Here is a 24,835-nt window from a genome sequence, read left to right as displayed (position 1 = left end):
ATCGTACAAGGGTAAATATTTAATTTACATCGGTTGAAACATAATATGTTGAAATTCTCGAATAAAACTACACTGTATTACAGATTAACCTTTGACTTGAAAAAAGCCATTTTTCCCAATATTTTTCAATTATTAAATTAGTTGTATTGTTATTAGTTATATTGAATTATATTTTAATCTTATGTGCTACTTCATACAGGGATTACTAAATTTACTATCTATTTCAACAGACATTCATCTCCATAATAACAACATAGACATCAAGTCATAATAAGGATAATGATAGTCTTATATTTTGTTTCAGGTCACACGATGATTATCCGTGGCACAGATATATCAGCGAATTAATTCGACCAGCTGATGATTTTGTTACAATAAATGTATTTCTTCTTATTTTCTTATTTTTCACTTAAAACTAAGAATAGCAATAGTAGTAATTTATAGCAGCAGCAGCAGCAATAATGATAATATTTATAATTTTCGTTAACATATTTCGATAAAATTATATTAATAATTATAATTGTAATCGTTATGACCATCATCATTTATATACATATATATTACGTGAATATGCGTACATATATGATGACACGCATTTATATCGTCATAATAGATGTACGCAAATATTTCACGTATTAAATTTTTTTCATAAGAAATCTTATAGGTATGTATGAATTCAGCTCACATAATCTTTTTTTTTTTGCTCTACATTTTTTAGGATAGTGGCTTATTTCTAAAATAATAATTATTTTAAGATATAGAAGTGATCGTTAGCCGCGACGCATATTTTTTTTACATAATAAATAATATCACTTTTATAAATATTTTTTTTTATAATGATTTTTTTTTAGATAAATCTATCATTTCAGAATATAATTATTGTACAAAAAATATTTTTTCATTGCAAAAATTTATTTTTTAAAAGAAGAGAATTATTTATATATATCAATAAAATTGCTTTTTGATTTTTATATAATTCTTTTCAATGGATTTAATCTCTTATAAATATATTTTATAATATTAAAATAGAAAAAATAAAAATTTATAACTTTTAGAGATAAATCATCAAGTATTTTTTGTATATTGCATGATATGTTTAATTTTTAAACAAAATTTTTGTCTTTTTAAATAATATTTGATAAAGTTCATGAATATATCTAAATCATTTTTAAAGGATACAATAAAAAATTAAAAATTATTGCATCGCGGTATCCAAACTTTCACTTCAGGGAGGAATTTAAATATACATGAAAATATTAGTATGTAAATATTATAGGTGGATTGAGAATATTAAATGATAAATTATATAGTTATTGAGATTTTTTAAGAAGGGAATTTTTTTCTTTGAAAACGCACTAGCCTTTTGAGATTGAGACGATCGTGAAATATCAGGAAATACACATTAATTTTATTAAACAAACTCAACATTATTTAAATTTACGCAAAAAATATGAATTATTTTTAGAAGATAAAAATATCTTAGTCAACATAACAATTAGCAAGGTTTAGATTATTAAAGAAATTCAGAGGTAATTAAATAATTACAATATTTCAATAAAAATCCATTATTTTATAAAATTATTTATATATGTATTTGAAATTATAAATAATATTATGTTGAATAATAATAAAATTTTCATTTTATTTGATAATAAAAATTAGACTTTAGAGATAATCAAATGAATATATTCACAAATATTTTTAGAACTTTTCAATAAATGTGATTGTATTCAATGAATCATGAGCAAATTTATGATGATCTAATTGTTATGCTAAGTGTGTTCCCAACCCATAAATTTTCCTCCCGATATAAATTATGCCTATATGATTCATAAACATCATAGTATCATTCCACAATGAAGAACATCAACAATGAGCTGTAAAGATGCAATTTAAAAGGGCAGCTCATACTGTTCGCTATACCTAATAAGAGAGCATTACAATTTTTAGAAATAATGTGTTGAACATATTGTTGGATGAATGAAATATCAACACAAACATACGATATAAAATACAATATAGTCTTTCATGTAATGAAGCCAATGAATGCTCCTTGGTACAAAATTTTTTTAATTTTATTGTTTAAAATGCATTGCTTATAAACTTCCTTATATATACATATATATTTTTCCACGATATTCCACATAATTTCAATAAAAAAGTTCTTCAATACTATAAATATGCTTTAAAAATATGAAAAATTGAATAAAGAAAACCAAGGTGCATACTTAAGACTTCCAACATCAAGCTCGATATAGTATTTTTTAAAATGCGCAGGTACGCGAATGTACGATCTGACCTGTGCATCTATGTGCTTATCCAAAATTTCCATTGCTCAAAGACCTAGCAGGCACAAGAATCACCTTTGCCATTGTTTCGTTGATCATTTGTCAATTTAATTTGATCTGGGAATTCATTATATAATTCCACCTAAAATAATAGTATTATTTATTACATAATGTTATTAATATATAATAATATGTTATTTAAATATATAAAATAAATAATATAAAAAAATATGATTTACTTCGCTTTCTTGAGCTAAAGCATTCTTTGCTATCGTTTGGAAAGCTTGTTCAACATTAATGGCTTCTTTAGCACTAGTTTCAAAATATGGAATATTATTTTTAGATTGACACCATTGTTGTGCTTTCTTACCATGAATCTGAAAAATATTTATTAAAACAATAAACTAGTTAAAACTTAACTAAAGCAAGTAGACATTTTTAAGTAAAAAAAAAAAAAAAAAAAAAAAAATTAAAAAATATATAACAAAATTATATTCAAAATATTCTTACTACTTTGGTTTCCAAATCAACTTTATTTCCGAGTACTACAAATGGAAAATTATCTGGATCTCGAGGAGAAGCTTGAATCAAAAATTCATCTCTCCAAGAGTCTAAAGATTTAAAGCTACTTGGTGCAGAAACATCAAATACAAGTACACAACAATCAGCACCTCTGTAGAAAGCAACACCTAAAGATTGAAACCTTTCTTGACCAGCTGTATCCCAAATCTATTTAAAAATAGAAGATAAAGAATAAAAAAAATATATATAACATATATAAATATTATATAATATTACATAAATATTATTTAATAGATATTTACCTGCATAGTAACTATCCTATCATCTACCATTACTTCTTTGGTAAGAAAATCTGCACCTATAGTAGCTTTATATTGATTGCTAAATTTTTTGCTTACATACTGATTCATAAGAGAAGTTTTACCAACTCCAGAATCCCCAAGAATAATAACTTTAAGCAATATTTTCTTATGAGAAGCCATTGTAAACTAAAAACAAAAAAATATGTCTGCTATAAATTTTGTTAATATATTGAATTAAAAAATATGAACTGATATTAAAATTCTATTTAGAAATATAATCAATTAGAAAAATTAATCATAATATTAAAAAATTTTATATAAAATCATTTCTATAAAAATAATATATTAAAAAAAAATATATATACATATATATATATATAAATCTCTCTTAGAATATCAAAATCTTTAATTAAATGTATATATATATATATATATATATATATATATATATATATATATATATTATATAAAGTATGTATACAATTTAGATAAGAATGAAATATAAATAATGAAATAGGTATGTAAAGTTAATCATTATAATTTAATTAAAATATTTTTAATTCTTTTTAAATGAATAAATATCAATTTTAATTAGTTGAAATTTATATTGAAGAAAATCTCATAATACCTTTTAAAATTAGAATTAATAATTGGTTATACTATTGGAAAGTGATTTCTTGATTTTAAATATCGTATTATTATGCAACATTAAGAATATGAAATTTTATTATAAAATAATATAAACACAGAATAGCAATCCGATTTTTAATGAATCATTGAATGTGAATGGGAAAAGTATTCCTCTTGTAATGACGTATGTATATTACTCGAAAAAAATTATTATAGAAGATGTTCTAAATACATGTTTTGGCGGTTAATGTTCACAATATTTAAATGATATTATAATAAAAATACAATACATTGCATCAATATAAAAAGAAAATGATAAAATAATAATATATGCGATCTAATAGATACAAAATTCATATAATTGCGATGCTTAAAAACCTGTCAACATGCGATCTCACGATCGAATGAGATTTAAAATTAGGATTAAATAAGGGCTCTACAAAATATACATGACGTTCATTTAAAGATGTGAACAATAATCAACAAAATAATAAAATATTAATTATAAATTGCATTACCTTGAAATAGATAGAAAATAGTAAGTGAAATTCCTCTTGACCAGTACTTCACACAAAGAAAATGGCGTGTTATGAAATCACGAGTATGACAACGATGTCGTCACCTGTTCTTTGCTTCTTTTATCGACCGAGTATGATCACATTTCGACTGTCAAAATCGATTCAATACTCGATATATTTATATTTAATTAAAAAAGCGCCAATTTTTAAAAATATTATCTTATTTTTAATATTTTTAAATATTATCTTACTATCTTAAATTAATTAAATTATTATCAAATTAATATATCAAAAAGAATACAATAAAGAATCGAATGCAAATTTAATATTAATAGATCGAATGTTTCATTAAAATTATAATATTATATTTATAAAATAAACTTTAATTTTATTTTTAATTACAAATATATAATAAATATAATTATTATTAGAAGATTTATTGAAAGACATATCTTCTTTTTGACATTCTGTTTTCAGTAAAATCGTCATCTTCAATGTTTCTTTTTTTGTTATAAATTTGTTCCTTATGTATTTTCCCTCCTAAACTTATTTCGTATTGTAATTTATCTCGTAAAGAATGTTCATTGACTTCTTCATCAGATTCTTCTTTTATATCATTTGATGCAACATGATATTGATTCTCTACTAAACAATATTTAACTGTTGAATAACCACTAAAAATATACAAATTTTTTTAAATTAAATAAAAAAATATATACATATACGTGCACATGTACACGTGTATTTATTATAGACATACGTTTGTTTACGATAAAGTTGATAAAAGCCTTTATTACTGCTTAATTCAGCTAATTTGAATAAAAATTTTTCATCATGACTAATTACAATCAATTGAAAATTTTTCTGATGTTGTGATCGTAATTTAACAACCCTTTAATATAAAAATAATTTTCATTAAAATTTCAGATTAGATGACAAAAATCTAAATATAATTTAAATAAAAAATTGCTGAACATACGTAGCCAATGTATTTGCTAGACTATCAGCATTTTCTTGATCCAAATTTGTCGTTGGTTCATCCAGTGCGAGAATTCCGCAATCTTTACAAAATGTTTCTGCTAAAGCAAGTCTTATAATTATTGATGCCAAAACCTATGTATAAATGATAATATATATAAATAATAAAGTTTATTGGTTTGATAATAATATTAGTATAAATTAAAATTACTTTTTGACCAGCGCTACAACGACCTTTCATATCTATTTCATGACCATGTTTCATTTGAATTAATTTATAATTATATGTTCTTTTTGTACCACCTATTCCTTCAGTTGCATCTGTACGAATTTCTATAGAAGTTGTATCTGTTCCAGTATATACAAGCTTCCATAATTGTTTTATGATTCTATTAACTGTGGCCATACGTTCTTCATGATATTGTATCATAGCTGTATCCAATACTTTGCTATATTCCTTTAAATTTAATATAGATTCTTCTACAACCTAATTCAAAAAAAAATTATTAAAAATTTTTGTTAATAGTAGTAAAATAAAAAAATTGTTATGCTACCGTTAACTCGATACATTTGCTTTTGTAATTTTTATGAGCTTGTTTATATATATCTTTTTTCAATTCTTGAACATATTGTTGTACTGTTCTTTCTAATTCTTCTTGATTACCTTTGATGATATTTTTCTAAAAATATTTAGGATATTTATTAATTAAATTTATATTATTAATTAATCATTATATTATTATATTATATTAATATAATTATTATTTATTATTATATTAATTTAAAATAATTAATTTTTTAGAAAATTTATAAATAATTAAAATGCAATAAATATAAATATAAATATTAATTACATGAATATGAATGATTATTATTTCTGTAATATAATAAAATATTATACCTGTCGAAGTATAGTTTGCTCTCGACTTTGCAAATTTTGCCATTCATCAAATATTTCAGAATAATTTATAGTATTTAATTTTTCTTTTATATTTGAATATTGTTCTTGTAAATTGTTAATAATTTCCTGAATTTCGCGAAGTTTAACATTATCTGACAATTCTCTTTTTCGTACTTCTTGACGAGTCATTTCTTCTTTTAATTTATTAATTGTTGTTTCTATATCATTTTTTTTACAAAATAATTCATTAAGTAATTTTTCATAACTTTTTATTTTTGATTCAGAACATTCTAAAGATTCGGGAATTTTACGATATATAAAACTATCAACATCATCCTGCATTTTCTGTAAATCAGATAAACGTCTACTTCCTTCTGTTATTAATTTTCTATCAGTTTCTTGTTTTTCCCAATTATCTTTCTAAAATAAAAAAAATATATTTTTTATAAATTTAATATTTTTATAAATTAATTTAATATTTTTAATAAAAATTTAATATTTAATATTTTCATAAAAAAATCATTTCAAATATAAGAATTTTTATTTATGAATTTTATTACATGAAAATTACTTTTTTTTTTTCCAATTTATCAAATCCAGAATTTAATTCAGTTTCTGATAAAGTTATTTTTTCTCTTAATGTATCAATTGATTTTCCAAGAGAAATTTCTTTCAAATATAAAATTTCTTGATTATCTTTCAACTCTTTCAATTTTTGCATATCTGATTGTATTTTTAACTGCTCTTTGTGTAATGTATTCTGTTCCTGTTGATTATTATGTAATTTTTCATTATACATATTTATTTCAAATTGTAATCTTTCAATATTCTCACGAATCTTTTTTAAAGATATTTTCAATTCTTCTCTTTCAGTTTGAGCTTCTTGAAGACTACGTTTTGTTTTAATACCTACATATATAAATAAAATATTTATATTCTAAAAAATGAATAATAGATAATAAATAAATAATCAATAAATAATAAATAATGCTAAAAAGATCAATAAAATTAATTCAATATAAAATACCTGCAGCAGTCATACGAATATGAAAATTATCAATTATTTGTTTTAGTTTAAAAATATCATCGATGTAAGTATCCCATAACATAACATCACTTATAATATCTTTACACATTACTAATTTTTTTTCAGGATTAGATTTTTTTGTTTTTAATTCTATTGCAATTGTTCGAGATTCATTCAATTTATTCTTGAACTTTTCTAAATTACTCCTAAAAAATTTTATAATATATAAATATTTATATATATATATATATATATATATATATAATTATATATATATATATATATATATATATATATATATATAACAAATAATAAATTTACATTAATTTTTCTAATTCTATTTCTTCTAATTGTATTATTCTTTCAACAACAGGTTTTAATTGTAGCATTTTATCATATTTTTCTTGTTGTATTATCAATTCTTTTTCACATTCTTTTAAACGATTTGGATGATTTTCTATTTCAGTTTCCATTTCTTTTAATAAGGTTGTAATAGTTTCAATTTTATCAAAACCTCTGTGACATAAAGGACAACAAGGATTTGTGTTTCTTAATTGTTTCATATATTCTTTGTAAGCTGCACTTTGATGAGCAAACATTCCTCTTTTATCTTGAAGATCTTTTACTTTCTTTGATTGTAATAATAATACTTCATCAAAATTTTTATAAGAACAAATTAATGAAATTTTTTCTTTATTCACTAAAAAAATATAATTTATTGTTAGTAATAATATTTTAATATAAATAATAAATTTTTAATTATTAAACTCACAATTTATTTCTTTCTTCTTGTTTTGAAGTTCATGTTCAATATGTGATATCGTTGTTTCTAATGTAGCTATTTGATGTTCTTCTGTTCGAATTTTTTGATTTATAGATTCTATTTCATTTATCTAAAATTAATAAAATTAAAAAAATTAATAAAATAAATATGCATTTTTATTATGATTATATCTGTTTTTAAATACCAATTCTTTTTGAACAATATCAAAATTATTTTTTAATTTGATTTGAGATAGATCTTTGATATCAAGTAAAGAAATTATTTTTTCTTCATGTTTGTTTTTCAATTTTTCTATTTCTTTTTCTTTAATAACCAATGTAGATTTATTTAATTCTAATTCAGTTTGTAATGAACTTTGTTTCAATAATAAAGTTATTTCTTCATCAATTGTATTTAAAAGTATGTCCATTTCATTTCGAATTTTAATCTTGTCATCAATTTCTTTCTTCATAGTATCCACATTTATTGAATCATTTAATTGTTGAATTCTTATTTGTACTTTTTGTAATTTTGATTCAATAAAATTCAACTTATTTGATTCTGCACTAAGCTAAAAATAAAACATTTTGAATAAATTTAAAATATAAATAAAATATTTTAACAAAAAAATATACAACCTGCATAATATCCAATTTCATTTTATCAATTTCTTTCCTTGTTTCAATTATTTCATTTTCCTTAAGATTTTTCTCTGTGTCTAATTTTAAATATTTATCACGCAAAGCATCAACTACTTTTTGCAATTCTTTTTCTTCTTCTTCTCTTTTTATTTTATTTTCTTCTAATTTATGCTCTAGTTCCCTCATTTTTTCTTGTAATCTTTTAGTAAAAGCTATTACTTCTAAAAAATTTTAAATGTTATATGAAATTTATATTTATATATGAATTTAAATATAAGTAAATGTAATAAATATAAGTTATATTTTTATTTTTTTTTAAATTCACACCTAATTCTGATACATTTGAATCAACAATATTAAGATTCCAGGAAGATAATGATTCATTTAATATTTGATTGCGAAGAATAACTTTTTTCTCATGATCTTTAATTTGTTGTCTCAAAGAACCATTAGTTACTCTTTCATTGGCTAATTTATTTGATATTGTAGACTCTTTTTCAGCAATATCTCTTAATTTCTTTTTAAACTAAGGAAAATATAATATAATATAAGGAAAATATAATATTCAATATTTTTTTAGTTTAATTATATTTAATAATAAATATCATAATATATATACCTCATCAATTTCATTAATTTTTCCAATTAATTTTTCATCATATGATTCTATTTCTTTTAATAATTTTTCTGTAGTACCTTCAAATATATTCTGCAAATCTTCTTTTAAATTATCCAATTGTTGTTTAAACATATCATATTCTGCTTTTTTCCTCTCTAAATAAAAATCATATATATATAATATATAAATGTATTAATGTATAATGTGTAAATGTATTAATTATTAATTTATTAATTTACTTTATTAATTAATAATAAATAATAATAATAATAATAATAAAATATTACTTTGTTCACTTTGTAGATCTTTATATTCAACATCCATTTTTTCTAATTTTTTAATTTTCTGAATCACAGGTTCTAATTCTTTATTAAATTCTTCAATTTTAATTTTAGAATTTTCCAACCGTTTTTTATTATCTTCAAGTTTTGTTTCTTTGTCTATTACTTCATTAACAATAAGTTGATAATTTTGTTTTTGTTCTTTCAATATATTGACTCTTTGTTTCAAATCTTTAATTAACTTCATAATGCTTTCAAGAGCTTTATTAAACTTAGCACTATCAAAGATTTCATCAAATCTTTCTTTTAATTTTTTACCATCTTGAAAGGGCCAGCTAAGATCTTCTTGATGACAGAAAATTACATAATCTAAAATAGGTTTAGAAACTCCCATTGCTAATGTAAGTTCTGTATCAACATTAGTACATCGATTAGTTATTGATATGACCTATATAAAGAAATTATAAATATAAAAATTTATATATAAATTATATACAAGTATATATTTATTTTCTATTTTTTAAAATATACCTCTTTAGTATCTTTATTTATTCTACTTAAAGCACTATCAAGAGTTTTAAATCTTGTCACATTAGCTTTTGTACTTTCTATTGTTCTACATATTGTATATGTATTACCTACTACATCAATTATTTCAGCTCTTATAACACCTCGAACCTATTTAAAACAAAAAATTAATTGAATATCAAGAAATATATTTTTTAAAAAGAATTATTTAAAAAAAATTTTAATTTTTAATTTAATTAAAAATAAAAATATAATAATAAAAATGTAATAATAAAAGATTTATCATACTGATGAAGTTGTTGATAAAGTCGGATCATGTATAAATGATTTTCCGCGATCTGAACCAGGTGGAAATTCACCACAAGTAGCGAATTTGAGAGCTTCAATAATTGTTGTTTTTCCAGTACCATTTGGACCAAGAATAAGTGTTAAAGGACGAGAAAATTTAATCAAAGCTTCTTCTTTCTCGTCACCAAAATTACGAATACCACGAATAGAAAGTCTTCTTATTCGTGACATCTTTCAAGAAATTAAATTAAAAATATGTGTTTTATGAAATATTAATATCATTAAGCACTATAATCATCGACAACTTAAAATATTATAACTATCGTAACTATAACTTTAAATGTTGAAATAGTATTAGGATGTCAGTTTCGCCAACTTAGATTTGAATTTTTTTAAAAATTTATAGAGAACTTAAAATTACGCAAAATTCTATAGATCTTTATTTGAGAAATATATAAAAAATTAAACTTTAAATTTTATTTTAAGCATCAAAAAATGTTAATTTTTTTTGTATCTTCTAATAATTTTTATGAATAAAAATGTTAATTTTTTAAGTTTAAGAATTTATTGATATAAAAATTATTCTTATATAAAATTAATGTTTTTTAAACGTATTTAACATCATATTTATATTTATAATTCATTCAATAAATAGAACCATTGTATGCAAGTAGTGACTATTTAGATATGTTTAATTATTACATATACAAAATTATACAAATTATTATTATTTATATATATTTAATTAAGTCAAAGTTTATATTGAAATATTGAATTTTTTTGTAATAAATAAATTTTTAATAAATTGTTTTTAATAAATGTATATATATATATAAAATTAAATAAAAATTAAATAAATGACTAGTAAATTTATATATATATGTATATATAAACTTACTAGTCATTTATTTCATTTTTATTTAATTTTTTTTTTAAATTATATACAAATAACTTATAATTCTCTTCTGTAATCTTTATTTTATGGCATATATATTAGCACATTTTGATAAAATCAAAAATTTCGTGCTTAAATTATTTTTTAAATTGGTTTTTATTAAATTAGAAGAAAATAAATATTGGATATCATTATATAAAATGATTAATTTGTTAAATCATAAGTTTATCATTAATTTATCAATCATAAGTTATAATCAGGGTTGCCAGTTTACCTTATCAATCATATATTTAGATAGAATATGAATTATTACCCAAAGATTTCTATAAAAATCTAAAAATAGAAAGGATAAAAAAATATCATATTAATAAAATTTCCTAATAAATATATATTTAATTAACAATAAAATATTCTTACACAAAATTTTAAATATAAAAAAAAATAAATAAAAAAAAATGTTGCATTTTTTAAAATAATTATTATTTAAGTATTTTCATTTTTACTATATATTAATTTTATTATTATATTAATTATTGTAATTCCTTATTATCTTATTATAATAATTTTCTATTAATAAAATATTCTAGAAATATCTTTAAGATTTGTATTAAAACTTTACAAGCCGTAATCAAAAAGGTGGCAATCCTACTTATAAATATAATTCTATATATATATATATATATATATATATATATAAGTGTATGTTTTTATGGTCGAAATGATTTATTATAGAATATAAAACAAAACATGTATATAATTTTAAGTCGTACAGTATATAATACAACACAATTTTTATGTTCATTCAAAGGAATAAATAAAATATTTCTTGTAACTTTTAATTTAAAAGTATATAATAAATATTATACTTTTTATAATAAATCACATATATTACAAAATAATTCATGGAAAGTATTATTTTTTGGCACAGATGAATTTGCAGTTGAAAGTTTAAAAATCTTATATGATAAATAGTAAGAAAAATTTTATTATTTTAATGTTATAAATTCTTAATAATTTGAAATAAGTTTTAAAATATATATTACATTATATTATTTATATATAGTGAATCTAAAGAGCTAGAACGGCTAGAAATTGTTACAAATTATAAAATAAAAGAAAATCCTGTTGTAAAATATGCAAAAAAAAATAAAATTATTATACATAAATGGCCAGTTGAAATTAATAAATCAGAGTTTCACATAGGAATAGTTGTCTCATTTGGTCATTTAATTCCATCTACAATCATAAATGCATTTCCATTGTAAGTTGTCTTTGATATAGATTTATTATATGTATTGATAATATATATGATTTTAAATTTTTATTAATGTAATATATGTTTACACTAGAGGTATGTTAAATGTACATGGTAGTTTATTACCAAGATGGAGAGGAGCAGCTCCAATAATTCATACATTAATTAATGGTGATTTAAAAACAGGAGTTACAATAATGAAGATAATGCCAAAAAAGTAAAATTTTTTAATAGTTATATATACTAGTTAGTTATATAAATTTATTTTTTAAAGTTATATTACAAAAGTAAAAGAAATAAAATATTTAAAAATAATAGCAAATATTATTATATCTAAAATATTTCAGATTTGATATAGGAGAAATAGTATTGCAAAAACAAATAGATATTGATGAACATGAAACAATGCCAAAATTATATACAAAATTAGCAAAGCTTGGAGGAAATCTTTTAAAAGAAACATTTGAAAATTTATTGGAATTATTACAATTTGCAAAACCTCAAGATGAAACTAATATAACATATGGTGAATATATTTTTTTTGTTATTAATTAAATATTTATTTAATTATAATGATGTATATATTATGATATATTATGATAAATTGATATATTTTTAGCACCAAAAATAACATCAAAAATATCTTTAATTAATTGGAATAAAATGTCTGCCACAAATGTTTATAACTTACATCGTGCTCTTCTGGGTTTATATGATTTAACTACATCATTTCAAAATGTAAAAATAAAATTGCTTGATATTCAAAAAATTGAATCAAAAATAATAGCAACAAAACTTAAAGAAGAAAATACAGGTAAACATATAATTTTGTTATATCATATAATAAAATAATTGAGAATGAATAATTTATTATTTTTATTAAATATATTTATCAAAACATTTTTAATTTATAGGTGTTGCAATATATAGCAAAAAAAATAATGCATTAATTATAAAATGCAAAGAAAATAGTTTTGTTTCTGTAAAAAAAATAACTGTTCAAGGTAAAAAAACTATGAGTGCTCTTGATTTTTATAATGGTTTTATGTCTGGAAAAAATAATACAAAAATATTTTTTATGTAAATTTTAAAAGTTAATACGATTTATATTAATATTTATAATTAACATAATTTTAATTTATAATACAAAAAAATATAAAATCATATTATTATCTGATATCATTGTTATCATTAAACAAATTTATTTGAAATTTTCTTGTAAAAAGTATATTTAAAATCTACATAAATAGTTGCAAAAATACATTTTAAATTTAATATCAAAGATAATATAAATATTAAAAGATATTTTTAAATTATATAATTTCTTTAATTGTTCTTACCTTTCTAAATATGTAGAATTCTTGATGAATCTTAATGTATATAATATATTTTTGTATATATATATATATATATATATATATATATATATATATATATATATATATATATATATATATATATATGTAGAAATAAAAATATAAAATTAAGCAGAATCCATTGAAAATAAATACTGAAAATTTCACCAAACATACAGAAATTTTAAATTATATAAAATAATTATATAAAAATGAAATTTATAGCATGTATTTTCAAGAGATTTCTACAATTAAAGGAAAAACATTAATTATATATTCTATATATTTTACAAAAAACAATGACATTTAATGTCTTAATTTATTTGAACGTAGAATTATAGCTGCAGACATAAAATTGTTGATATTAAGTCTCAGATTCAGAGGCCTGAAATGAAAGAAATATTTTTACTATTACAGATTCTTTCTTTTATTGAATTAAATTAGCTTCAAGATATATTCCTAGTAACAATTTTAGATCAAAGATAAAAATATCCATAAATAAGTTTTAGCCTAATTTGTTGCTTTGGCTGCTTCAAAATTATACGAAGTGTAGGTGTATTATCCATCTTTTATGAAGAATTGTTCCCATTTTCATATAAAAGTGAGATTTTAAGTTTTTTTTCGTATTAATAACTAATTGCCATTCAACATTTCGTAAATGGAACGTTGCATTTGATTATTCAATAAATAAAGATGGCACAGCTTTTACTGAAAATAATTAGTTAATGTTAGCAACTAGTTATTAATAAGACTTATTATTAATGTTTGTTCTATGTTTAAAATTATAGAAAGAATTCATTATTTATATGTATAATATTAAAGTACTTTATATTTTGTCATATTTATACTATTGATCATACTATTTCTTCTACAAATTAAGATTTACTATATATAAATCTAATTTTGTTTTTACTTTTTTTTATTTCGACTAAATAAAAAGTACCTTAATAAATATTTTGGATTGATATTACAATGAATGTAGACAATAAAAATAAATTAACTTACACTAGGATCGCAGTCAGCACAATGCCATGAATAGCCTCTTCTTTTAGGTGATTTTTTAACTGGTGGATCAAGACAGGTGAAATGGTAGCATTTTTTACATTCATCACACCTGAAAAATTAATAAATTCACAAATTCGGAATTTGTTTAAAAAAATAAGTATTTAATGTATTTATATAAACTGACATAACGAGATTTTGACTGGTGCCAGGCATATCACAGACATTGCATTGTGTTAATAGGTCTGTATCTTTTCCTCTTTTTCCGTTTCCTGTAGATGTTCTACTTGTATTATTAGTAGATGCATTTGATGTTACAGGTGTAGTATTTGAAGTCAAAGATGGAACAGGTGGAAGTGGTAGTTTAGGAAGTGGCGGTGGTGATGTAATTTCTGTACTAGTAGATGTAGCAACAAACATTTGTGGACTTGATTCTGATGCTACATCTCCCTCTGGCCTTGGGATTGGTTTTATCTGTTCAATAAAAAAGAATAAAATATTTTTGAACATACATAATGTTAAAGTTTTATAAATATATTTATAAATATTTACGTACTTTTATTGTAATTCTCCTATGAATTTCTGGTTGAGATTGTCCTTCAGGATTTTCTACATCAAGACTTTTTCTCTTATGTTTGCGTTTTCTTTGCTTTATACCCGTAATTGGATCAGGAGTATATCTTTTGTGTTTCTCTCTAAAAAATATTATATTTTATATTTATATAAAAATATATTTTACCTTCTTTATATTTTATCTTCTTTTAATATACCTTCTTCTCTTTTTAGCGCTTCTTTGTGAAACAGATTCTGTACCATCTGCTGAAGCTACCATATATTCAGGTGAACCTTCTCTGGTTATTGTCATATTATTAATAGGTTGCTGATTGTACACTGTTTCATTTGATTGAATAGGAGTTGAAGACAAAGGTTGTGGTCCAACTGGTTTTATAGTTACCTAAAAAAATTTAAATAATAAAGAACTTATGAATCTAAAAATAAAAAATTGATTTCTCTTTTTCTATATTATATTTAAAAATATAATATATATTTACTTTTGGTGTTGTAGGTGTATCAGGTGTAGAAGCATTTGTTATATTATTAAGATTAGTAGAAGAATTCTTTGATGTACTAGGTGTTGTTGGCGTTGTAGGTACTTGTATTTCTTGTGGTGGTGTTGGTGTTGATGTTAGATTTGAATCGTCTTTACAATGCCTTAATTTACGTGGAGCTGAAGTATCTATACGTTCAACTTCTGATCCAGAAGATTCTTTATCACATTCAGAACATTGCCTATATTAAAAAATATATAATATAATATAATATATATATATATATATATATATTATTATTTTAAATCTAAAATGCAATCAATAAAAAGATTGTATTATTATTTATAAATACATACCATCCCATAAGTTTTGTTTTCTTAGGCATACGTGATAAAGGTGGACTAAGACAAGATAAGTGATAATGAAGATGACAAGTATCACATTTTGCAAGTAAATGTTGATTTGTAGATCTTCTACATATTCCACATTGGTGCCTTAACGTTAATTCTCCTTTATGATTTTGATCTTGTGCTTGACTGCTTAAAACTCTACCTTCACGTACTCCTTCTGTTCCTTTACCAACTGGTAAAGGAAAACCAACACCCATTTTCAAAGCTGCTGCAGTAGGGACACCTAAACCTGTACCTATTTAAAAATCATGATACATTTATTCTTTTTTATATATTTTATATTTAACTTACCTAGAGTTGGTGCTATTCTTGGTTTTGCTAAATCAGTTATTTGTGGTAATGATTTCATATAACCACCACTCTTAAGCACTTGGTGATACATTTCTATTTTTTCTTTTAGTGTTACATTAACTCGAATCTGTTCTTCGTTGTCTTTCATTACTTCATCATATCTTCTATCTAATCTTTGTTGTTCATTAAGTAATTGAGAATTAATATCAAGAAGTTCTTGTAATCGTCTTTTCATAGATGTGACTCGTAAATTGCGATCCAAATAATAACCGATGAATTCTACACTAAAAGCAGGAGGAATATGCCACTTTTTCCTAACATCAACTAAAGCTACAAGTTGTGCTTCTTGAGCTTCTAATGCAGCAGTATCAACACCCATGAGTTCAGCTTTTCTTGCTAGTTGTCGACAAGCAGAAGCTGAAGTAGTTAATAATCGAGGCATTTTTTGCGTTGGTACTACAAATAATATGTATATATATATATATATATACATATATTATATATTATATATTATAGAATATTTTATATTTAATTAATATATTAAATATAATTAATTAACATACCCCATGGTGGTGGCCTGGAAGCTTTATGAGCTAAATATTTATGCCTATGTTTTGCTAATTTTCTTTGGATTCTACGCTGTTCTTCAGTATCTAAATGATTAGGTTGTTTTAATAATTGTTGTCGGTATTGAGCTCGTAATTGCAAAGCTAACCAATTACGTCTACGTCTACGAACAAGTGTTTTATCGGAATGAAGTTTACAGTGTGCATAAAATGGATCAGCTTGATCAACTTCTTCACTATGAGCTTCAGATAATAAACCTTCTCTTTGTGCACTGCAATATTATATAAATTATTTTATACTATATTTTATATTATATTTCTTTATGATTGTATTAAATAGTTTAAATATATTTGCAAATAATTCTTACCAAGTAACATGAAAATATGTATGACACATTCCTGCATCACATTCTATGCATACACCAGTACGAGCAAAGCGTGCATCTTCGCATAAAGAACACTGTTTTGCTCCCCACTTACTATATGCCATTTCAAAAAGTGTTACACTTGATAAGCGATCAACCTAAAATATATATATAGATATCTAAAAATATTTTTAGTTTATACTTGACACAAATTAAAGCTTTACATACTTCTCCAAAAGCAACTCCAGGTACATAAAGTGCACATACTAAATGTACCCATTTGCCTACATCAGTCTCTTTAAAAATTCCACCTTTATTAGGACAAAGTTCACAAGAAGGATCTTCAATACCTGCACTGCAAGCTTCACAAAACCATGGTGCTGACTGACATAAAGAATCAGTACTTGAAAAGCTTTCTACATCAGATACACCATAACATCCTTAAATAAATTTAATTGAAAAATTGTTTATATTTGTTGTTTATCAATGTATACTTGTAAATAATATTATAAATTATTATTATTATTAAAGTACAAATAATACAAATACAAATTATTAAAGAAAATATACAAGTATAAAATATTAAAGTACAAATAAATTAAATTTAAATAAAAATTAGATTTAAATTAGATAATTAGATAAAGATTAGATAAGATATTTAAAATTTGTACCTTCATGTACACTAACACCACATCCATCACATTCAACAATTTCATTAACATCATCGCTTCTATCTCCTAAGCAACCACAACAAATTAACATTTTATTTAATTTATCTTCAAGAGAACTTCCTTTTAATGCTTGTTGTCTAGCTTGTTCAATTACATCTCCTACAGTTAAATTAGGATTTTCTTTTTTAGTCAATAATGGATCTTCCAAAGAATCATCAGATTGCTCAGATACATCTTCTTCCTCTTCCATATATATTAATAAATTTATATTAGTTAATTTCTAAACATATGTTAATAATATTATATTTAAAAATCACATAATATATTTTACCTTTTCCTATATCATTAGAATCCACTGAATCATCATCAGATTCACAGTGATCTTCAATTCTAAAATCACTGTCATCAGAGCTTTCACCTAAATCAAAATCAAGTAAAGATTGTGCTGATCCTACAGGCTTAACTCTCCTTTTTTTTGGATCTCTCTCAACTAAAAAGAATTGTTTTATATAATTATTTGTTATTTATTTATTAAATGTTTTATCAAAAGGAATAAATACGAGAATAAAAACTTTTCTATCAACAACATACTTAATCCAAGGGATATGCACTCCCAAAAAGGTACAAAAAATTAATTTTAGGTTATGTATGTACTTAATTCACAATAAATACGTACAAATGCTAGTCATATTATTCTTAAAGCAAAACTTTTGCTTAATTTCAATGGTAATATTTCATATTTTTCTTTATACAAATTATTTTTTCTTTAAGAATTCTGACACATCCGTATACCGCTATATGTATAGTTTTTAAACGCCTCCCACTACATGTATACATATATCAAACTCATCAAGTCGTCACTGTAAAATACTGACATACGCGAAGGAATATACAACGCCGGTTGTGCATTACGATCATTTTATGTGTTCTTTTTTTATTTTGTTTTATTTATTATATTTTATATAAATTAATATTAAAATATTAAAAGTTTTTTAAATTAAAAATAAAAAAATCACATTAAAATTAAAAAAAAATTTATATGTATTAAAATTAATTCAGATGTAAGTTGTTGATTTAATAAAATTATTATTCTAAATGTATTATACATTGATTAAATTTTACATTCATTTATTATTTATTCTAATTATACATATGTTCATAAAAAGATATAAATATATAAAATTAAAATATAAATATATGAAATATAAAATGTTTCATTTTTTGAATTAATTTTGTTTATATTTTAAATTTATATTATTAATAAAATAATAATTATTTTATTATAAGATTATTTGCAAATTTTAAAAAAAAATTTAAATTTAAAATCTTTCATATAATGTATTATGAAAAATTATTTATTTTATTTATTATATTCATTTTAACCTACAGCGAAATATCTTAAAATATATTTAATAAAGTTTCTTAACTTACTCATTGTTTTATATAAAAATCCTACATCATCGTCCTGAGACATTCTTGGCACAAGTTTTTTTCACTTTAGTAATATAAAATTTAATAATTTTTTTAAATAAATATATTATTATTAACATGTAAAAATTAAAATTTGATAGTGTACATAATAATTATGCATTATCATATAGTATATATATTATTTCATATTTATATTTTTGATACTTCGAAGAGAGTATTATTTAACTATTCTAGAAAAATATAAAGAGAGAGAAACTTCCTTCAATGATATTATCCTTCTGACGCTGTGTTTCTACTCGAATCAGAAACCAATCGCCATATTGAATCCCGAAGTCCTTCAGCGGGAAGTATAATTAATCTACATTTAACTATCATTTATATAAATTATTATTATATTTAATAATTAAATATTAATTCTTTAAATATTTATAAATATTTAAAATAAAACAAAATTTTATTAATTATTTTATTTTTATTTCTTTTTTAATTATATATATGTACAATATTAATTGATTGTTTAATTAAATTTCCGCAATTTAAATCTAGTAAATTTTTTTTCTATTTATATAAAAAAAATTTATAAAATAATTGAAGTTAAATGATATGAATTGAATGATATGAATTAATATAATTGTATATCAATAAGAATTATTTATACAATATAAAATTATTTAATATAATAAATAAAATATAATATAATAATAAATAAAAAACTTATAAATAACAAATTTTTCTATTAGTATATCATATCAAACTAGTCATATTCATAACTAATTTAAAACATGATATTAATTAACATTGATATTTTCTTAAATTTGAATAAACTAAACAGTCTACAGTATTAATGAATTACAGCAATAAAATAATTAATATTATATTGCGATGCATATTATACTAACTTTTGGATTTTCAATTTCTATAAATAATTCTAATACAGAAGATAAAAATGACAAAAGTGTAATTAAAGAAAAGGTTAAAAAGAAAGCAGTACATGAACATAAAAAAAAAGAAATAAATAAAAATACGAATGAAATTACACAAAATTACACAACTTCAAAAAATATTATACATATAGGTGAAATATTAGCTGAAATACATGTTGAATATGAACTTCTTCCAAATTATAACTTTAAATTTGATTGTCGTTGTTGGGAAACGGCCTCAAAGGTATATCATTAATTCATTTTATTTTAAATTCTTTTAAATTTTAATAACAATAATAAAAAATATCATAAAAATAAATAATATTTCTATCTTTTCTAATATCTTGATTTCGATTTCAATTTTAATAAAAATATTCTTTATGTAAAAATTTCGATGAATATATTATATTTTATAATACATATAATATTATATAAATAGTTTTTTAATTATATAAAATAATTTTGAATTTTTTTTAAAATAAATTAATAATAACTAAATAAATAATAAATTAATAATAACTAATAATAAATAATAAAATAATAAATTTAATTTATATATATATATCATTAAATTGTTTTTAATATATAAAAATTATATTATAATTAAATTAATTAAATTAAAGAAGAAATTAAATTACAAAAGTAAAGAAAATTCATTAAAGAAGTTTTATATATCTTTCGTATCATTTCTTTTTATATTTTATTATGATTATTTATAAATCAAGAAATTCATTCATTATCACTTATTTTTTTATCATTATCATTTATCTATTATGAATATTAAAATAATATTAAAATTTGAATATAATTTTTATTTATTTTTATTTTTATAGATTTATACTGAGAATGATGATTTATGTTTAAGACCAATACCATGTCCAATAAAAAAAGATACATATTGGGTCATATTTTCTATTCATCATTTAGTTCATTTAAATGAAATACAATTAAAAAAATATTTTAACTATGTAATCATTTATCATATATTTTATGGAGGACAAAAATTTTCAGAAAGGTAAATAAATTAAATATAACATTTCATTGATATAAATTTTAATTCAGTAATTAATTATAATAATTAAAATATAATATTATTTATATACTATTAAAACTTTACATTTTTTGTTATTAAATTATATATATATACATATATATATATATATATATATGTATATATATATATTATATATTTTATATATAATTATAAATATATTCATTATATTTTATATATAGATATAAAATTTTAGCTTTTTTATTTATCTTTGGTATATTTTTCGTTTTATAGAGCTAAAAAAGATAAAGTAAAAGGATTTTATATAAATGATAAATCTATTGATATAGGACAAGAACATTTTCTTCAAATATATCCTCTTGATTTTTATAATTCTAATTCTATTGTTGCATCTTCAACATTAACAGTCCCAGAACCTACAATAATTATAGACGAAGTTTACGGTGATTTTAGCATCGTCACATATCTTGATGTGATACCAGGTATTAGAAAAATATGATTTTTATATAAATTTATTCAAATAAAAAAATGATAATTTATAAAATAATGTATGAATAAAAATTGAAAGAAAAAATAATATAAGAATTGAAAAATCTTAATAAAATATTTTACTAATATAATTTTATATTATATTGTTGTTAATAAAAATATATGAAAATTTCATTAGATAGTATACATGAATATCTGTTTCGGAAAATGTCGAAAGAAAAACGTTTTCCATCTGAATCTTTAACGTGTGAATTACTTCTCTCATCAGTTGAAAATGAAGAATCACCATTAATATCAAAGCAGACTAAAAAATCTCTTCAAAAGAATCAAATTAAAAAAAATAAAAAAAAGAAACAGAAACAAGGAACACAGATATACGAGCTACGTTTACCTGCTGAAGTCTTGTTTTCTGGTAAATTGAGAAAAGGAGATAAATAAAAAAAATAATATAAGATATGAAACAATGAACTCATCAAAATGCTACTTTCTTACTAAATTGAAGTTTTTAAACATTTTATTATGATGACAAAAAAGATATAAAAATATGATAGTAGGATCCTGAGTATAAAAAAAAATAAGAAAAAAACTTTTTTAAAGACTTATATTATTATGAATTCAAATAGCATTTTATTAAAATATTTTTTAATGTATACATACAGAAAATATAATTAAAGAAGTTTTTTTTTTATTGCATTTCAATGATATTAAAGAAAAATGAAAAAGAATTAATTTATGCTAGCATAACCTAATTGCAATCAAAAAGCAAGATAATATATAATTAAGTATTATTATTTTTCTTAGATTTTTTTTACGATCATTGAAAATTTCTGCTATTTATTTGCCATAAAATTTTTTTTCCTTTTATATTATACATTTTTTGTTGCAAAATAAAAGTTCAGTATATTTAAAATTCGTAAGAAAGTAGTACTTTCAAATTCAGTAAAAAAATTAAATAACTTTTAATATAAAAAATATAAATAAGAATTGAAAAAAAACACCAATTCCCCGACGGGAAAAAGATCCTGATCTCCTATATAACAGATAGAAATATTATTCAATTTTTATTATATAGATTAATATATTTATGAAACATTTTTGTAAGATCGATTTTAGAGCAAAACAAATATAAAAATGATACATAAAAATGTCAGTTAAACATATTTATTAAGCAATTGAAGTTTGCATTAAATGAAATGAGATAGAATAGATAGAATAAAACATATAACATAGTGGTTTCATTCTATCTATATCGCTCTTTGTCTATCACAAACTTCAATTGTTTATAATTCAATAAATAAGCATTAATCAATTTAGTTTACACCAACTTTTCTATTTATTTTGGTGTCTAAAATCAAGAATCTACATGTTTCAAAGATGTCCCAATTATATATTAACCTTGCGTTTTTGTGTCTATAAATAAATATAAAACATAGAATAATAAAACTTGTCATTTAATAATCGATTATTAATATAATATATTAATATAATATCGCTTTCATGAATTGAATTGAATGAAATTTTCAATGTATATAATTGATATAAATCTATAAAATATATTTTTTAATTTTTTTATAATTTTTATTATATATTCAGATAAAACTTTTTTGTCATTTCGATCAATTGCAACTTCTTCAAACTGTTTTTTTGTATATATTATATAATAAACTAATTCTTTTAACTTGTCAAAAAAATTCAAGATGTTTGATTCAATTATAATTTTTATTTTAAAAAGTAGATTTATATTATTTATGTGCATTATTATATATGTAAACAATATTACTATAATATTATTAAAACAATATTATTATATAATAAAAGTAAAATAATAATAACTAAATAATAATAATTATAATACTATAATAGTAATAGTAAAATAATAATAAAAATAATAATAATAAAAAATAAATAAACAAAAATATATCTCCCCGTCGGGGAATCGAACCCCGGTCTCCCGCGTGACAGGCGGGGATACTAACCACTATACTAACGAGGATTTTAGTGACGATTTTCTCTTTTCCTTTTTTAGATTTAATATAATTATATATATTTAAAATTATTTTTATATTTAATAGTTCATGTATCAATTTTTTTTGCTATGAAATAATAATTAATATACATTATCGAAAAAAATTATTTTTTTTTAGCAATTGCAGTTTTTGTTATAATATATTTTTATGAATTAGATGGTTTTACATATAATTGAATTATATATTATATAGATTGAATTATATGTATTTTATATATATTAGATATAATAACTCTAAATTGAAAATATTTGAATTATTATATATATATTACAAGGATATATTATAATTATTCCTAATTCCTCATATATTATAAGGAATTTTATCTTATCTTAATCTAAAAATTCTAATTTTAATGAAAATTTGGGTATATGTAGAATTATGTATAAGTATATACGTATAAGTTATAGTACTTTTTTTGTTAAAAGCAAACCTCTTTGAAAAAATGAAATCAACATCCTCAAAGTTTTTAATTTTTGTCTAATTTTTAATATATCTGAATATATTCTTATATATATTTTTTTATATTTTATAATTTTATAATTTTATATAATATAATATATATATATATATATATACATATATGTATTATATAAATATAAATATTTCTAATTTTATATAATATAATATTTATTATATATATAATAAATTTTTTTTATAGTAAGATAATAGAACATTAAAATTTAAATATTTTATAATTTAAAATTTTGCTTTAAATTTGTATTCAAAAAAATATTAAAATCTTGTGTTGATTTTGTTTTTTTAAAATAATATTCGGCTAAAAAATAGTTGCATCATATACAATTTATAT

General features: G+C 20.7%; 4 protein-coding genes and 1 non-coding gene across 9 annotated transcripts; 1 reads left to right on the top strand and 4 right to left on the bottom strand.

Moving 5' to 3' along the window:
* Positions 1-1,343: 1,343 nt before the first annotated feature.
* LOC724873 (ras-related protein Rab-7a) lies at positions 1,344-4,417 on the bottom strand. The gene is made up of 5 exons (XM_001120025.5): positions 4,261-4,417; positions 3,113-3,298; positions 2,799-3,017; positions 2,528-2,665; positions 1,344-2,430 (listed from the first exon to the last, which is right to left on the bottom strand). The coding sequence occupies exons 2-5, from the start codon at positions 3,290-3,292 to the stop codon at positions 2,344-2,346; spliced, it is 624 nt and encodes a 207-aa protein (XP_001120025.2). The 5' UTR covers positions 3,293-3,298; positions 4,261-4,417; the 3' UTR covers positions 1,344-2,343.
* A 210-nt stretch (positions 4,418-4,627) lies between these two features.
* On the bottom strand, positions 4,628-10,656 carry LOC726642 (DNA repair protein RAD50). Its single transcript, XM_026442793.1, has 17 exons — positions 10,287-10,656; positions 10,002-10,148; positions 9,477-9,918; positions 9,190-9,344; positions 8,898-9,096; positions 8,568-8,791; positions 8,135-8,500; positions 7,939-8,059; positions 7,488-7,866; positions 7,167-7,372; positions 6,711-7,048; positions 6,140-6,559; positions 5,793-5,918; positions 5,450-5,725; positions 5,240-5,373; positions 5,021-5,152; positions 4,628-4,934 (listed from the first exon to the last, which is right to left on the bottom strand). The coding sequence occupies exons 1-17, from the start codon at positions 10,515-10,517 to the stop codon at positions 4,697-4,699; spliced, it is 4,134 nt and encodes a 1,377-aa protein (XP_026298578.1). The 5' UTR covers positions 10,518-10,656; the 3' UTR covers positions 4,628-4,696.
* Positions 10,657-11,884: 1,228 nt separating this feature from the next.
* LOC726626 (methionyl-tRNA formyltransferase, mitochondrial) lies at positions 11,885-14,975 on the top strand. Of its 3 annotated transcripts, none has more exons than XR_003305301.1 (8): positions 11,885-12,152; positions 12,245-12,442; positions 12,531-12,653; positions 12,784-12,962; positions 13,056-13,250; positions 13,351-13,440; positions 14,209-14,340; positions 14,844-14,975. XR_003305301.1 is itself a non-coding variant. In XM_016913853.2 (7 exons), exons 1-7 carry the CDS (start codon positions 11,929-11,931, stop codon positions 14,882-14,884), a joined length of 1,050 nt encoding a protein of 349 aa, XP_016769342.2. In that variant the 5' UTR covers positions 11,885-11,928; the 3' UTR covers positions 14,885-14,975. The 3 variants fall into 3 exon arrangements, 1 of the variants encoding a protein (XP_016769342.2); XR_003305300.1 differs by having other exon boundaries at positions 14,209-14,392; XM_016913853.2 differs by lacking the exon at positions 14,209-14,340.
* On the bottom strand, positions 14,024-19,864 carry LOC726608 (PHD finger protein 14). 3 transcript variants are annotated; one of them, XM_006561573.3, is made up of 14 exons: positions 19,577-19,864; positions 18,477-18,635; positions 18,146-18,388; positions 17,703-17,914; positions 17,478-17,632; positions 17,107-17,381; positions 16,544-16,999; positions 16,199-16,487; positions 15,846-16,083; positions 15,564-15,748; positions 15,350-15,488; positions 14,981-15,267; positions 14,797-14,905; positions 14,024-14,176 (listed from the first exon to the last, which is right to left on the bottom strand). In XM_006561573.3, exons 1-14 carry the CDS (start codon positions 19,617-19,619, stop codon positions 14,156-14,158), a joined length of 2,811 nt encoding a protein of 936 aa, XP_006561636.2. In that variant the 5' UTR covers positions 19,620-19,864; the 3' UTR covers positions 14,024-14,155. The 3 variants fall into 3 exon arrangements, with proteins under 3 accessions (XP_006561636.2, XP_026298479.1, XP_026298478.1); XM_026442694.1 differs by lacking the exon at positions 19,577-19,864 and adding an exon at positions 18,822-19,045 and having other exon boundaries at positions 14,025-14,176; XM_026442693.1 differs by lacking the exon at positions 14,024-14,176 and adding an exon at positions 14,194-14,499.
* A 4,057-nt stretch (positions 19,865-23,921) lies between these two features.
* TRNAD-GUC lies at positions 23,922-23,993 on the bottom strand. The gene has a single exon. It is a non-coding gene; the product is annotated as a tRNA-Asp (tRNA).
* Positions 23,994-24,835: the final 842 nt, after the last annotated feature.

Source organism: Apis mellifera, linkage group LG9 (assembly GCF_003254395.2).
Source record: "Apis mellifera strain DH4 linkage group LG9, Amel_HAv3.1, whole genome shotgun sequence".
Classification (NCBI taxonomy): domain Eukaryota; kingdom Metazoa; phylum Arthropoda; class Insecta; order Hymenoptera; family Apidae; genus Apis; species Apis mellifera.
This window is presented reverse-complemented; position numbering and strand designations above follow the sequence as displayed.

Coding starts and splice junctions, on each gene's coding strand:
- LOC724873 (XM_001120025.5), bottom strand. CDS start 3,292: ATGGCTTCTCATAAGAAAATATTGCTTAAAGTTATTATTCTTGGGGAT. Junction 2,666..2,798: donor TTGATTTGGAAACCAAAGTA/GTAAGAATATTT, acceptor AATATTTTTCAG/ATTCATGGTAAGAAAGCACA. Junction 2,431..2,527: donor CTTTAGCTCAAGAAAGCGAA/GTAAATCATATT, acceptor CTATTATTTTAG/GTGGAATTATATAATGAATT.
- LOC726642 (XM_026442793.1), bottom strand. CDS start 10,517: ATGTCACGAATAAGAAGACTTTCTATTCGTGGTATTCGTAATTTTGGT. Junction 9,345..9,476: donor AGATCTACAAAGTGAACAAA/GTAATATTTTAT, acceptor ATTTTTATTTAG/AGAGGAAAAAAGCAGAATAT. Junction 7,373..7,487: donor ATAGAATTAGAAAAATTAAT/GTAAATTTATTA, acceptor AAAATTTTTTAG/GAGTAATTTAGAAAAGTTCA.
- LOC726626 (XM_016913853.2), top strand. CDS start 11,929: ATGTATATAATTTTAAGTCGTACAGTATATAATACAACACAATTTTTA. Junction 12,443..12,530: donor ATCATAAATGCATTTCCATT/GTAAGTTGTCTT, acceptor TGTTTACACTAG/AGGTATGTTAAATGTACATG. Junction 12,963..13,055: donor TGAAACTAATATAACATATG/GTGAATATATTT, acceptor ATATATTTTTAG/CACCAAAAATAACATCAAAA.
- LOC726608 (XM_006561573.3), bottom strand. CDS start 19,619: ATGTCTCAGGACGATGATGTAGGATTTTTATATAAAACAATGA. Junction 18,636..19,576: donor ATTTTTATATAAAACAATGA/GTAAGTTAAGAA, acceptor AATTCTTTTTAG/TTGAGAGAGATCCAAAAAAA. Junction 17,382..17,477: donor ACATATTTTCATGTTACTTG/GTAAGAATTATT, acceptor ATAATATTGCAG/TGCACAAAGAGAAGGTTTAT.